General features: G+C 40.4%; 1 protein-coding gene across 5 annotated transcripts in view; it reads right to left on the reverse strand.

The window, feature by feature from the left end:
* Nucleotides 1–51: 51 nt before the first annotated feature.
* LOC106718882 (protein prickle) overlaps nt 52–15873 on the reverse strand; it is an 88323-nt gene continuing 72501 nt past the window's right edge. For all 5 annotated transcript variants that reach the window (XM_014513083.2, XM_045681528.1, XM_014513085.2 and 2 more), the window contains exons 6-7: nt 6063–6266; nt 52–1488 (exon numbers count right to left, since the gene is read on the reverse strand). In XM_014513083.2, coding sequence (XP_014368569.2) covers nt 451–1488; nt 6063–6266 — 1242 coding nt within the window. In that variant the 3' untranslated portion in view covers nt 52–450. The remainder of the gene's footprint in view (nt 1489–6062; nt 6267–15873) is intronic.

Consider the following 15873-nt stretch of genomic DNA (forward strand, 5'->3'; position numbering starts at 1 on the left):
TTATGTACCTGAATCTCAATAATCAAGTCCATTGCACCCATTCGAACTACCAAGGCAATTTGTACAAATATAATGCTACAATATTGGTATGTCCCACCAAGACAAAATATTGTACAGGTAATTCAAAATAATTGTAAAATAAATAAAGCTTGTTAATTAAAGTATTATAAACACATTCATATGCGTTCATGTGCAATGTCACATGACGCGGAGCAAGCACGAAGAAGAACAGCGGCGTGGATGTGCAAGACCGTCTGTTTAAGGACGTTACTATTTTAATATTTCGACTTTGAGCAACATATTGAGTATTATCTTTTATGAGGAAGACGATTTTTCTACAATATTAATTAGATTACTATGGCGTTATGTGCTAAAAAAAACTATCAAAAAGTCAGTCTTTCGGTCGGAGGTTAACGTCACTAGGAGCTGAGGGGCTGAGGGGAGCCGCTATCACGAGATGATACAGTTCTTGTCTTGTCCAGCGCTTTTGCGGCGGCGCTCGCGGCGCGCGCACGCTACTGCGTCGTTGGGCACGTAGGAGATGCGTACGCCGCCGTAAGCGCGCCGCGTCGGAAGGCTGTACGACTCCGTCGAAGACGAGGATGACGAGCATGTGCTGCAGTAGCTGCTCGCATCCTCCTCGCGCGCCCGCTCTCGGCGTGCCGGTTCGTCCGGCTCGAAGGCGCGGTTGTCATCGCCGCAGAAGCGCACAGTGCGCCCCCCGCGCGCCCGCCGTCTCTCGCCGCCTGTCAGCTCTGGCATGGAGGAGGCGTGACCCTGCGCCACCAGCGCCTGAGCCTCCACTGGAGGCGGTGGCCGCCAATCCGCCCGCTCCTCGTTCTCCTCCGAGGTCGGCGTCGGTTGTATTTGGTTCTGTTCGGTGATCGATTGCTCCAGCCTGAGGTCTGCCAGCGCCCGGTCGAGGCTGAGACAGGCGTGGGGTGGTGGCGGTGGCTGCGGCGCGGGCGAGTCCGGTGCAAGCGACGCACTCGGCTCCGAGTCCGCGTCGGGCGGTGGTGAGGTTTCCCGCTGCGGGGAGGCGCGCGGCGAGTTTGGTGAGCGGAGCGACGGTGAAGGCGCACGGCGGGGGCGCGGGACGCGCGGTGGTCGCGGGCCAGGCCCCGAGGAGTCGGAGGGCGTGGGCGGCTCTCCGCGCGAACATGCGATGGAGCAGTAAATGGCGCCGCGGCGCGGCAGGAAGGGCCGACCGAGGAGGCTGGCGCGGCACGTGTGGCAGGCGAAGCAGCGCTCGGTGGCGTGCCAGTGCTGACCCTCGTGCGACATCTGGCCCTGGTCGACGCCGACGGGCTCGCCGCATGCATCGCAGTACTCGGCGAAGCGGCCGTCGAAGCAGGGCAGGCAGTAGGGGCGCGCCTCGCGCATGATGTACCGCTGCCCGCCCAGCTGGCGCGCGCACTCGGCGCACGCGAAGTGCTTCATGTGCCACGCGCGCCCTTCCGCCTCCGTGCACTCGTCCGCCAGTATTATCTGTGCAACAACACACATTACTTAATATGTCACTAAAAAATGTCGCATTCGTCGTTGTCGTTAGATCTGAACATGCAAAATATTGTATTGGTTTAAAGTTTTACAATTTTGTATTTTGTAGCTATTTCACTTTGAAGGTTAATCACAGCAATACAGTATTGGAAAGAAGAGAAAGAAGAAATCTACAAAATTGACCAATGGACTTTAACATAAAACAGTCAAAAAAATATTTGTGGGCAGTAGCTGTAGCTGTAGTAGCTGTGACAGTCCTATACTATCGTGAATGGCAACATTTCGCAATAGTAAAATGGTGCTAAAAGCGAGAAATGCTTTTCGATTATATATTTATACATGTTTATATTAGACATATTCGAGTGATAATTGATTCGGAAACCGCGCAGTCTCGGATAGTGGCTAGAAATGTTAAACATTGTGTTTGTGCTAATTGTTAACATATGTTAGATCGATTATTTTCGCTTTTTTTCGCTTCTTATTTTTACGCGTCCCCCAGACAAACAAGTTAGCTCTCACGTCTTAAACAGGCCTGTACACATGACAATTCCTCTAAGACCTAGTTAATACAGACTGCCCGGCAATGGACTTTGGCTTTACCACCATATCATCACTTCAAAGTAACTTGAATTACTTTGGTAACAAGCCGGTGTGGTATAACGAGTGTAAGTTATCGGATAAAGTTGAGGATACACGTGGCCGGCTTTGGATTGCACAATCCTCGGTTACGTGTAATTAATTATCACGATAAAGAACATAATTGTATCGCTGGCGATAGCGCCCGCCGCCGCCGCCGCCACCGCCTGCCGCCGCCACCGCGCGGACAATGCACGAGAAAAGTTCCCACACGAGTTTCGTTCATTAGCGGACAACATGCTCATTATTAATATTTTGAAACGGTACCTCCGCGTCGTTAAATACTGCGAGGGGAGGAATGGCCGTCTGAGGGAAGATGCCATACAAATTAATCATAGACTAATAAACGACAAATTATTGTAATTCGCCTAATCGGTCGAAGCATCATACTTTTAAACTCACATGTTTTGACAATGTCATAAAGACTTTATCTTCCTGAGTATGAATCAGTTAAAGTGCCAGTTTATGTCTCCGTGATGCGTAATTATTTGTTGTAGGAATACTGTTTAATGAGCCTGCAGTATTAAGAAATCAACAAACATTATGGGAGCATTGCAGCGGCTTTGCATTCGTCTTGCAATCTAGACCGACTGAAGACAATACCACCTAGATGCTTGGCAGATAGGCTGCACTCCCAAGCCGTTGTTGCTGACAGATAAAGTTGTGCACCCTAGTACCTATGTACATGTCAGTGACCTTTGCGCGGGAAACTAGGCCGCGACATTGTTAACAGATAAAAAATATTTGCTTATCCTAGAACACATTTATTGTATTCAGTTGTTTAATTTAATATTTCATCGATGCAGTAAGTGCAAGTAAAGTTAATAAAATTAGTTTTAAAAGAATTTGTTTCACATATTCTTTAGTTTGTTCTTGGATTTCTAAAATCAAATTCCCCGTTAAAAACATATTGTTATCTATGTTTTGTCAAAGACAATGACAGGGATGTAGATATGTTTTATACAGAGATTTTAATTTCAGAAACAAACGAAGTGTTTCAAGAAATGTAATGCTATTTATATGTATAAGCAAATATCAGATTAAAGGCTAGAAATCACAAAACGTTTTAGTAATATAAAATATATATAAAAAATAATTATGTTTTTAACTGTTTTGTAGATTATTAAAGTGAGTGGCACATAATAAAAATGAAATACAATAGATAATAAAATTTTAGGCGTGGAGACAGGCGGGTCGCGCGGTCATCGGGCCGACACGACGACGCCTTTCGAAACATTATCATGAAAACGTTTTGAAATTAAGAACAAGGAAATTAGAAGTTTCAGTTAAACAAATGGTAATTAAAAATAGATAATTTGAGAAATGTTTCATTTCAGTTTTTGTAGGTTATTATTTAAGTTACATACAAAAATACGCAAACAAACGCATTCATTTTATTTGCCTTTGATACTGAAATTACTGTACATTTTGTTTTATATAACTCATGCCTTTTATAAAAGTTTACGTACTTCATAAGTCTGTGATGATGTTACAATGTCAATACTGTAAGTTACGTAGCGCAGTCAAAACATTAGCACGTGTCTGTATCAGCCGCAGCCCTTTGCCTGACTCACACTTGTGTTGTGATTCCAGCTTTACTGGGGTTTTCATTTGCGTAACATGTTTTACATGTAACACAATCATTTGTTTTTGTTCATACAAGGCTAGGATTAGATTGCTGTCCTCGTTAGAAATATAGGGTTAGGACTAACACTCCTATGTTACTTATGAAGTCCAAGTAGTTCAACACGGATAATTCCAGCAAGAAGGGAAATCGTATGAAGAATTGCCCTTTTAGTTAAAAATGTGTATAATATATCGAGACAGTTTAGTTTTTATTTGATGTTCGTATTTGAATTAAGAAATAGAACGATAATGGTAGATAATTGCAGACAAAGCGATATGACCTCGTCAGTCGTCGAGGTAATTGCTGCAGCCGGTGTCTGCACTACGAACAAACCTTTGTTGAATAGAACTGCACTGAACTAGAGAATTTCGTGCTGTTTGAAATGGTCACACTTGATAGGACTTGAATTTACTATCTGTTTGATGTTAAAACAATGCAGTAAAATAATTTTAACAAACTTATAGAGAATTATAGAAACTATAATTTTTTGTGGGTTTACTTAATTGTACGGATCTGCATTGCACATTTGTATATCCCTACTGCATCGTAGGTGCGCTGCAGGCTGCAGTAACTGCATTTCCGCTGCATCGGCCTTGCTCGCTAGAGGTCGCTACCACTCGCCAACTGACTAATCCAGATAATAACCGTTTAGAAAGATAAGGTTTCATATTATATTTCTTAAGGTTCTAAAAGTCAAAGCGTTCAAGGTTTTTTTCACACCTTTTTATACAAAACTAGCTTTTACCCGCGACTCCGTCCGCGCGGAATAAAAAATAGAAAACGGGGTAAAAATTATCCTATGTCCGTTTCCTGGTTCTAAGCCCACCAATTTTCAGTCAAATCGATTCAGCCGTTCTTGAGTTATAAATAGTGTAACTAAAACGACTTTCTTTTATATATATAGATTAAGTTGGAGAATTTCTTGTCGTTAAAGCAGGCAGATTTCACACAGACATGTATATCTGAGTTATGATTACAAGTCGATAAATGTAAGAAGGGTGCATTAGAAAAGTTAACGAGCGGCGGTCGCGTGACGGACGGACGTAAAGATTTGGAGCTTATCAATGTATCGACATGCGAAGCGTCGCGCCGCTCCCGAACCCCTCGGACACCGTGAATCTCACACGATACCTTAATAAGATGAGCTTCAGCTAGTTCCCAGGATAAATACACACATAAAATGAAGATATCGGAGGATGTATTTCATTGTATATTGTCGAGCATAGAGGCGGCGTATTCTTTTATAAAATAAACATTAGACATTTTTTATGTACAATTTAAGTGTAGCAATTCTTAACTTACTTGTAAATGTTTAACAATACATAATGCAACAACGCCAGCCGCAAAAACAGGAAGATTAGCATAATGAGGGCTATTCAAGAACACTTTGCGTCATGACAGGCGCGGTGCAATCTCTCAATCGCCCCCTACGTCGGGGGTTGGGGCGGGGGTCAGATAGTATCAGTTCCGGTCGCGGCCGGATATTGGCCCAGTGCTGCCAATTACCTCGTCCGTCGCAACGAACGTTTTGGATAATATTTTGCGATAAAATAGCAAATTAATGTATTTTGCATTTTGAGTTATAAAATGTTTTTAAAGCACTTCGTTGTGTAAAACAAATGCCTTTATTTAAACTGGATTTATATGTTATACTGTTGTATTAAATACATTTAACACATTAAGATAGCATAGAGCCGCTATAGAGTAGGTAAACTTTTTTATTAATTAATTAAATTTTAATACAAAATAACAAACAAGTGTTTTATATTATCTATCTATTTTATTTTACATTTAAACGCAATTTATATCCATATGTTTAAATACATTAAGGGATCATAAAGGGGACCGTTTAATTTCAACACTATCGAGGTAATTGTGTCGTCGATTGGAGGGCGACGGGGTTCACCCGCGAAGCCTCCCTGCCCTCCGAACCCTCAAACTGGCCTCGATAAGACTGCTTGATTTATTACCCAGCAACTGGCGAGGGCAACGACCTCTGCTTAATTTCACTTCCTATTATGCAACGTATTTTTATTATGGATCGTAATGCAAGGAAATGATGTCTTGACATGCGCCAACTTCATACTCGAGTTGTTTAGTTGCATAGCAACGCAAGTGTACTGCTTGCTTGTTTGATGAAGAAAACAATGGACGTAAAATAGATTTTGGAAGTTAACTTTTAACTTCAGCAAACATCAACACAACTATTGCGAAATGTCATCTAGCTACATTACTTCAAAAACAAATATATTGATGTACTTAATCTTACCTAGATGAAAATAAAATATTAGTTAGTTACCTCGTCGCATGCCGAACACCTCGGCTTGAGCGTTTCAGCGTGGTGACGGCCGCAGTAGAGGCGGCCGTCTCTCCAGAAGTAGACTAGGTCGACGAGTAGCTCCTGGCAGGATGTGCAGACGAAGCAGCCGGGGTGCCAGCGTGCTGCCGGTCCAGCGCGCGCCGCTGTCACGCACATGTCGCCCGCAGACATCGTCTCCTCGCACTGCACATACGTAAAAACCATGTTAAATTGACTAGTTACATGTACAATGCGTTTTATTAGAAAACACGAAGTTACGCTTAACCTGAATATACAAAACATTCTGAAAAATAAGACCCTTATTGAAGACAAATACATAAGATGAGAACTAGTCTATATCCAGAAGCGGTTTCGCTTCTGTGTCACCAATGTCCTAATAGTATTGAGTGGTAAGTTCCTAGATAGAATCGCTGATTGTGCAGATTTTCTTTCATTAAGGGGGAAAATAATATGAATCACCTCTTTCTATCCATTTATTACAACAATCTACCTTCTTATGTTTGTGATATTCTAAACATGTTGTTACTCAGTCAACCTTACGATAGTCATTACAATATCGAGATAGAAACTGTTTTGCAAGTACTACGGTGATCGGGTCTGTCGTAACGTTGCACTAGTACTCTAGTTTTTCCGTCATGCGTATAGAAATGCGTGATTCAGCGGCCCGGCCTAAGCCAAACACGACGCTTTGTCTGCGTGCCTGCGTGGTGACGGCTCGCAACCTCCCTCCCGCTACCTCACGCCTCCATGCGGCACGTATTGTCACCGAGTGTTATTGGATAAGAAAGGTCACGCCGCTCCTCTGGACTATATTCATTATAGTTTTCATCTGCGGCGGACAATCATCTGATTGTCTTTTGTTTGGCGGAGTTTAGACGATGTTGTTGTTGTTGTTGTTGATGACAATCAATTCATAACACGAGTTTATTTACTATTTTAACAGTAGTTCAGTGTTTGTTGATGACTGACTAACACATCTTAGTTTAAGTTTTATTTCTAAATAAACTATCAAATATATTGATAATTATCTACAAGGAAAATCACAAGAATTTTAATTACTCCATTCCATACATCCATTCAGCCTCGTAACGCCCACTGCTGGGCATAGGCCTCCCGCAAAGATCGCCACGATGATCGGTCCTATGCAACCCGCATCCATGATACTCCCGCAACCTTGACCAGATCATCGATCCATCTTGCGGGAGGCCTGCCCACGCTCCGTCGACCTGTACGTGGCCGCCATTCCAGTACATAGCGGCCCCATCGGCCGTCCGTTCTGCGGGCAATATGGCCGGCCCATCGCCACTTAAGGTTTACAATTCTTCGGGCAATGTCGGTTACTTTGGTTCTGCTGCGGATCACATCATTTCTGATGCGATCACGCAGAGATTCCGAGCATTTAATTATTTACTGCGGTCAATTCCGAGCTAATATTACTTGTATTGAGACAAAGCAAAGATAATATACGGAACGACCTTGCGATATCTCGCTCGTTGCTCGACCACGCACTACTCGCGCAGATTTTCCCAACATCCGCATATCTTTTACAGCGAACTTTCGTTGTAGCATAAACTGCACTGACGCTATGTAATACCATTCACGTAGGACATAGGTTGTCATAATGATTATTTCGTGGTCGTGTGCAAGGCAAAAAGAATCCTTCCAGGAATGGCGGTACGTGCTTACCTTACGGCCACGGACTACCTCGCGAAATGATACCTGATAAAAAATTAACCTCCATACAATGTCAGGTAAACTGGATAACACGCATGTCGACTTATATTTGGTTTCTATTTGGGTATCGCGAATTTGTAAGTTAGAATATTAGTAGAATAAAACTAAAGTATGAAACAGTTTTAAAGTAAAAAAAAAGTAAAAAAGTTTTAAAAGAAATGATACTCGAATTGTTTCCAATGTGCCAACTTGTGATTCCTCAAATCGTTATAAAATGAAAGTTTCGTTTAAAAATCTTATGAAAAGTTATTAAATCTGTACATTCGTATCAATTTAACAATAAAAACTTAACGTTAAGAGAATAAAAATATATTTTTCAGTAAAATAAATTTAATCTCATGGCCGTTAAGTGCAGATGAGGGTAATCAAGTTATAATGAAGTCTTTGTTGCAATCATTCATCAAACATTCGGAAGTGCTAAAATATAATTAAATATATAAAAAGTATTTTAACGTCCTAATTAAGTGTACTTTTGTAAATTGAGACCGTTATAATTGAAACGTTTTGTAAGTGCGCCGACGCACACACATGTATATCTGTTCTATTATACTATAGTTGTGATGAACCTATTTCATCAGATGAAGGAAATAATCTAACGTATTATAAGTATCAAAATATTCTATTTATCTCGAATATATGATCAAGTTAAGTTTAAATTATATACTTATACTAGCTGGCACCCGCGACCACGTTCGTGTGCAGTTAAAAAAAACTTAATAGGGGTATGAAAAGTAGATAGTAGCCGATTCTCAGACCTACTGAATGTGCATATAAATAAATTTCTATAAAAATCGGTCAAGTCGTTTCGGAGGAGTATGGTAACTAACATTGTGACACGAGAATTTTATATATAAGATTTGATAAGTATAAAAGGTTAAGTTAGAGGTGCTGCCTTTAAATTAAGATAAATTTAATACTAATATTATAATTTCGTATGTTTAGATGGAATGGAATGATGGGTGTTTGTTAGAAGATATCTCCTGAACTTCTTAACGAGTTTCGGCCAACCTGAAAGAACACATAGGCTACTAATTATGTTTCTTTTTTATTCTGCGCGGATCGATTCGCAGGTGAAACCTAGTCACAAATATTTATAATATTGATTGTCGTAAAACGTACAATATTAGTTGTTTATAACTACACAGTTAATAACTAATGAAAAAATATTTATTATTAATATATTGACTTTATTAACAACTAGCTTATACCCGCGACTCCGTCCGCGCGGAATAATAAATAGAAAACGGGGTAAAAATTATCCTATGTCCGTTTCCTGGTTCTAAGCTACCTGCCCACCAATTTTCAGTCAAATCGATTCAGCCGTTCTTCAGTTATAAATAGTGTAACTAACACGACTTTCTTTTATATACAGTCAAAACCGTTTATAGCGACATCGTTTAGAACAACATACCGGTTAAATTGACCAAAATCAAAGGTCCTGGCTGAATGTTATTACATATCTTTCCTATTAATACCTGTCACCGGTTGTTACAACTATCGGTTTTTACGACTCAATATGAGTAGTCCCTTCGATGTCGTTATAACAGATTTTGACTGTATATAGACTAGCTTTTACCCGCGACTCCGTCCGCGCGGAATAAAAAAAAAAATAAAAAAAAGAAAACGGGGTAAAAATTATCCTATGTCCTATTCCTGGTTCTAAGCTACCTGCCCACCAATTTTCAGTCAAATCGATTCAGCCGTTCTTGAGTTATAAATGGTGTAACTAACACAACTTTCTTTTACATATATAGACTAGCTTTTACCCGCGACTCCGTCCGCGCGGAAAAAAAATAGAAAACGGGGTAAAAATTATGTCCTATGTCCTTTTCCTGGTCCTAAGCTACCTGCCCACCAATTTTCAGTCAAATCGATTCAGCCGTTCTTGAGTTATAAATGGTGTAACTAACACAACTTTCTTTTATATATATAGACAAGCTTTTACCCGCGACTCCGTCCGTGCGGAAAAAAAATAGAAAACGGGGTAAAAATTATGTCCTATGTCCTTTTCCTGGTCCTAAGCTACCTGCCCACCAATTTTCAGTCAAATCGATTCAGCCGTTCTTGAGTTATAAATGGTGTTACTAACACAACTTTCTTTTATATATATAGATAATATAAATCTACAGACACGACAACTTTCAGAAGTTCCGTAAAAAATATAACAAATTTGTATCAAACGTTTGAAGTTACATGTAATTTCTTCAGTAGGAGATACTTTCGTATAACTCACAAGTTACTTTTATGTGCGAAATAAATTATGAATAGAGAAGTCTTATCTCATAGAAGATATATTAAAATGGCACAATCCCATAGAAAAGTTTTGGATCTGTGCCAAGTCGGGGAGTTTGCTGGGAGCCATAGTGGCGCTGCGCTGACGGGTGTCGGGTTCAACGACCGCGTAACTGAATTCGCTTGAAAAATATCTTCGACACAGTTTCCATTTATATTGAAGATTAATTAAAAATAATACGATGAAGAGTACACACTATACACATTTAAAGGCTTATTGTGTATTCTTTTTTTTATTGTATTTGTATAAAATTGTAGGTAAAAATGGTATAATTTATATGAAGACCAAAAATGTAAATCTTGATCACCGTTATAGTACGTTATTTGTTTCTAAAATTACATCATCATCATCATCAGCTCACTGATGTGATACGACCCCACTGAGGGGCTCGGAGCCTACTCAAACTTAGGGGTGACTAGGCCATAGTCAACCACGCTGGCCCAGTGCGGGTTGACTTCACACATATCTTTGAATTTCTTCTCAGATATGTGCAGGTTGCATCACGATGTTTTCTTTCACCGTAAGAAACACAAACTAAAATTGCATACTTTAACGATAATCATATTGAAATGCTTGTTGTTTCGCGGCTACTTTACCTTCAGATCGCAGTCAACCTTGAAGCTATCCGCCATGTTTACTTATTCCGATTGTTTTGAGATACGACACACATTATTTAACAATCGCCTCCCCCAATGCACAATGCTCATCCGTCAAATAGATTTACTTGGATGAAGGTCACAGTATTGTCAGACGTGTGTGGGATATAACTATTATACTTGTAAAGAACAATGTGATTTGATATAATAATTATACTTATTTGATTGTAGCCATGTTATGTAGTAGATGAGTAAGTGGTAGAAATAATTACAAATGCTTCATCATAATTCAATTTAAACTGATCTATAACGCAGTGCTAAAAAGAGATGTTTATAGCCTATTTAAATACTATGCGAACAAGCTAACAGTGGAAGACGTCATCAATACCACACCACAAAGATCACCAGTATAGACCAACTCACCCAGGGTAATACCACGACCACACAGAAAACAAGTGTGAAGTGGAAGCCACTCCGCAATTCGTGTGTGGTGTCAGAGGCTGAATTTTAGGCCTCTTTCCCTCCCCACTCGATTCTTATAAGGAAGGCATGAGCAGGGGGAGTGGTTTTGAAGGAGAAGGAGATGAATAGAAAGGAGACATTCTCTTTCTGTGCGACGTCCTCCGTGGATTAGAGGTAGGTTACGCATCTGCAATTGAGGATGTCCATGAGCAGCGGTCGCTCGCTCGTTTGCCTACTTATAATATAACTTTTTTTCAATGACTTAACTCTTTCAAACTCGCAATTACTTATCATTAATTTAAAACCGTTTGCTCTGATACAACGGAAGTTGTTCATAAAGAGATCGTAATCACATATCGATATTATCAAAACCTTGGGCTAACCATATCTGTTACAATTCATGGCGCGGAGAGGTGTAGCGAGGTGTTGCGAGGGGCATTGAGATGCGGCGCACGACTTCTGCGGATACTCGGGTAGTACGAGGCAGACGCACTTCCACATAGCTGACGTCTGCGCGGCCAGACGTTACACCGTGACTCATGGGAACTCTGACATGGTACAAGTTATATACAGATGCTGTTATGTTCTGTGATTTATAAGTTACATAATATGTAACTACGTAATAACAGTGTTTCTGGTTTGCATGAGGTTTTATATAACGATGAGTGTTGATATCAAAAATAAAAAAAAAATACTTAATTAAATTAAAAACTACGTTGTTCTCTTTGTACTAAGAGACTTCAAAACATGTAGGTACAAGATTACGTAACATGAATTAATTATATCGGAATAGATTGTTTTATTTCTAAATTATCGTTTCGAATACCATAGTGTTATGACTTGTGCGACTCCTATTTAGATGTAGACCATTGTTAAAATCAATACACACATTATAGTTTATTGTAGCCTTCAGCCTTCAGCTCTGTTATATCTGGCTTTAAACTTGTTGTGTCTATGATTATATAGATGTTAGAAATTATTCTGGAGGTCGTTGCTTTTATAGTATACTAGCTTTTGCCCGCTATTATGTTCGCGCGCTGTAAAAAAAACTTTATAAGTAGCCTATGTGTTCTTACAGAGATCCGTTGAGTCGTTCCGGAGATACCTTCAAATAAATGTTAATCCATCCATCTATCCATCCATCCATTAATCTAAACATTCACATGTATAATATTAGTAAGATTATGTTTATACAATGGGATTTATTTAAATCTAGATCTAGATTTAAATAGATGATACTTTAAACTTGATACTTTAAACTTGATAGTCAAATATCTACAAACAATAAAATGATGTTTATCTATTGATATGCTTCTAGTCTGAAACATTAGAAGAAATCTGTACCAAAGTTTGATATTTTACTATCGACGATTGAAACTTCAAAATCAATCAATTACTGATAAACATTTTGTATGTAATAATTTAGAAGGGTGATTGTTTAGTTTGGTATAATTGTAATTCCGCTAATCGGATGTAGATTGCGATCTGTTTGAAGCCGCATCATATCCATTGAGACCGGCAAAGAATACGCGCCGCGCCGGTGTTTGACTTTCACTGACATTGCGTACGTGCCAGACGTACGGGGGACGAGGTGGCGACGACAGGGGACGAGCGGGCGACGACAGGGGACGAGCGGGCGACGAGCTGCCGGCGCTCAGCTGGCCGGACACAGGACGTGACGACACGGGATGTTACCGTAGGTTGATGGTCTATTTTAATTCATTACAGTGACTGCGGCCGCCGCGGCGGCGAGGCGGTGACGTACAGAGTAACGACTACGCACTGCCCGGTAGTCGAGGTGCTGATGCTTCCCAAATAGATGAAGTCAAAGGTTCCGTTAGCCTAATTAACATATCGTTTATGAATACATACTTATAAAGCCACGAAGTTAATGTGTCGCGGTGTGATAAAGCTTAGGTGGCACAGAAAAGTCATAAAATTTTGCTTAGATTAAATTTTAATAGCTTAAGAAAAGTAGTGTTTATAAAAGCAGCGTTATCCAGCTGCGATACTTTGAGACCTTTAATCAGAAGTCTTATGAAATCCACTTAACCCAACGCTAAGTCGATTAAGTAACGCCGTAGGCCTATTTGCTGGATTTCATAAATAAACCTTTTAATGCCACGATTTGCCGGGACCTAAGCTTCATTATGACGCGGCAAATCCACCACGATTGCGGATATACGAGACTTTAATTCCTGCCACCGCATACCTAATCAGAAAATTATTTATTTCTTATTTTCCATGTCCTCAATAATTTTCAATTCTTAGGGATCATGTTCTTGTATCTTACTCAGTGAAATAACACAACAAATATCACTTTAACAACAACCACAAACTATGTAGACGTGTTTTTATTTAGCTGACCGGGTGGTCAACAATTACCAACTATTAGACCACGTCAAATGTTTGCCCAAATGTTTGTCGGTCAGTTCTCCGCAAATCAGCGTCGCACCTTGTAATTATCTTACCGAAATATTTGTTCTGCGCCGCGTCTAATTTGGCGCCGATTTGTAACGCATTAACATTTTCAGCACTTTGTATTATGTCTTATCAAAACCGCATAAGTGTTATTTCACTTTAATTTTGTTCGTAACAAAACTGAAATAATAATAGATCATCGAACAGGACCTCAGTCGGTATCTTTCAAGTCAAATGTGTTTTCCAAATGAGCTCGGGGTGGGTCCTCACTGATGACTTGATCTAAGCCGCAGTTTTTTATCAAAATTAGCAGATCACAGGTACTGTTTTACACTTGATGAGGTTTTTTGCAGATGATTGAGATAAATGTAGTCATTTTTCAAATACTAGTCGGTTGTGTGGTCCGCAGTCCCAAAGATAGGGGATTATTTAGTACTTAATATTGGGTCGAAATTAAGTTGTAACGTTTGCGAAATTATTAAAATATTAGACATAAGACATTCCGTGCCATCAGTTCCTGACGCGACGTAATAAGACAACGATGTTAAGCGTTGTAAATTCCTCGGATACCGTTTCCACGCGCAGTGTTTGTGGACGTTGATGTTGTGTCGGAGGACTACGTGTTAATTACGAGGCGGGAGGGGCGGGGGAGGCAGCGCAAACAAGCGGCCGTGGAAGCCGACACCCGCCTCATGCTACACACTCCACACAGAAGTCGACAAATCTCACTCCAATATGAGCGCCAGGGTAACAACGACCATTTGCTTTAGGTGGACAGTCCGATGGTTGGAACAACAAATAAAGTATATAACAGAAGGTAATTACAATATGCCAAAGTGGTAAAATATCGACATCAAAAGATGATAAATATGATGTTGGATATAAGAATGTCCTTGAGGTCATTGCTAATGTCCTTATTCAACAGCAGGAGCAACCCATGTGTTCGAAGCTGGACAATAGCAGTAATGATAGTGAGGTATATCATGCGATCGGTTTTGTGTCGGCTTGCGGCGGCTGCGACGTGCGCGGCATAGCAACCAGACCGCACAAGAGGCTGTCGAAAATTCTTTACGAGTTCATAGCCGCAGGAAGACGAGTGACATTTAACAAGCGCGTCCGAAATTTCGCGGTCGCTACTGCTATGACAATTAATATTCATATATGATGAAGACATGTTAATTTAGGATTATTGTGGAACGGAACGCAATATCCCTTATTTTATTCATACATTTCTTGCGACCAGGCGTAGCGCAGGCATTCCCACAGCGGCGCACCCCCGCCGCCCCGCGCAGCCTCCGTAGATCCCCAACGCCTCCCCCCACGCCACGACCCCGCGCCTCTCGTCTTATTTTATTTCCCGCGATACCTGCGAGGCCCCCCGGAAAGTTGACGCTTTGTCGGCGCCACTAAGCTCTACAAATACATTGCCGCTCCAGACCCTTTGCTACAAGCGTATTGGCATTCAAACGCGGCATTGTACTGCGCACTGGAAGATATTCTGGGAACATGTCATAATAGAGGGCAAAGCGAATCAGTCACGTAATCGTCACTTACAAATCAATCAAGTTGTATGAGTAAACTGGATGAGTTTATGTAATAAAGAACTAACTACAGAAGTATTAACATTAAAAAAGATCAAATCAAATCTAATCAACGTCAAGATTTGTTTTACTTATTTGATTGTGTTTAAATAAATTGACCCTAATTGCATGATATTTCTAAATGGGAAACACTCATTTGTGACGTATGTACATGAGTGGGTTTACTCGGGCAGGGTTTAACAGTTCCACTGCCCTTAATTATATGTGAAAAATAAAACGATAATGATATCAAACAATTAGATCGAAATGTGTTATTGATATTGTTTATTTAATTGTTAATAAGAAATCTTTTAACTTATTTTTGACTATGAGAGACCACTACTGAACGTGTGGCAAAAAAGTAGTCGGTATCGAACCCGGCGCCGCGCGTGTGGGAACCACGCCACCGTGAAATCTCTGCTCTACAACAAATGTAAGGGAAAAAACGTGAGGTCCAAAGTGTGGCCTCTGATATGACACGCTGCAACTGACACTTGCATTAGGGCTATCACACACTATCATTGTAAAGTCATGTACTTACTGTTCTATATGTTACTGTCTCATGTTGTTATTTTTGCAATATGGAAGAACACTTCTCTATAATGAATGTAAAAATCCGAAAGTTATAGTGAAAAAATTAAAATAGTAAAGCTTGCTGCGAGCTAATTTTATAGACCAATTGCTATTTTAAATGACTAGGGTGT

Source organism: Papilio machaon, chromosome 16, assembly GCF_912999745.1.
Source record: "Papilio machaon chromosome 16, ilPapMach1.1, whole genome shotgun sequence".
Taxonomy (NCBI): Eukaryota; Metazoa; Arthropoda; class Insecta; order Lepidoptera; family Papilionidae; genus Papilio; species Papilio machaon.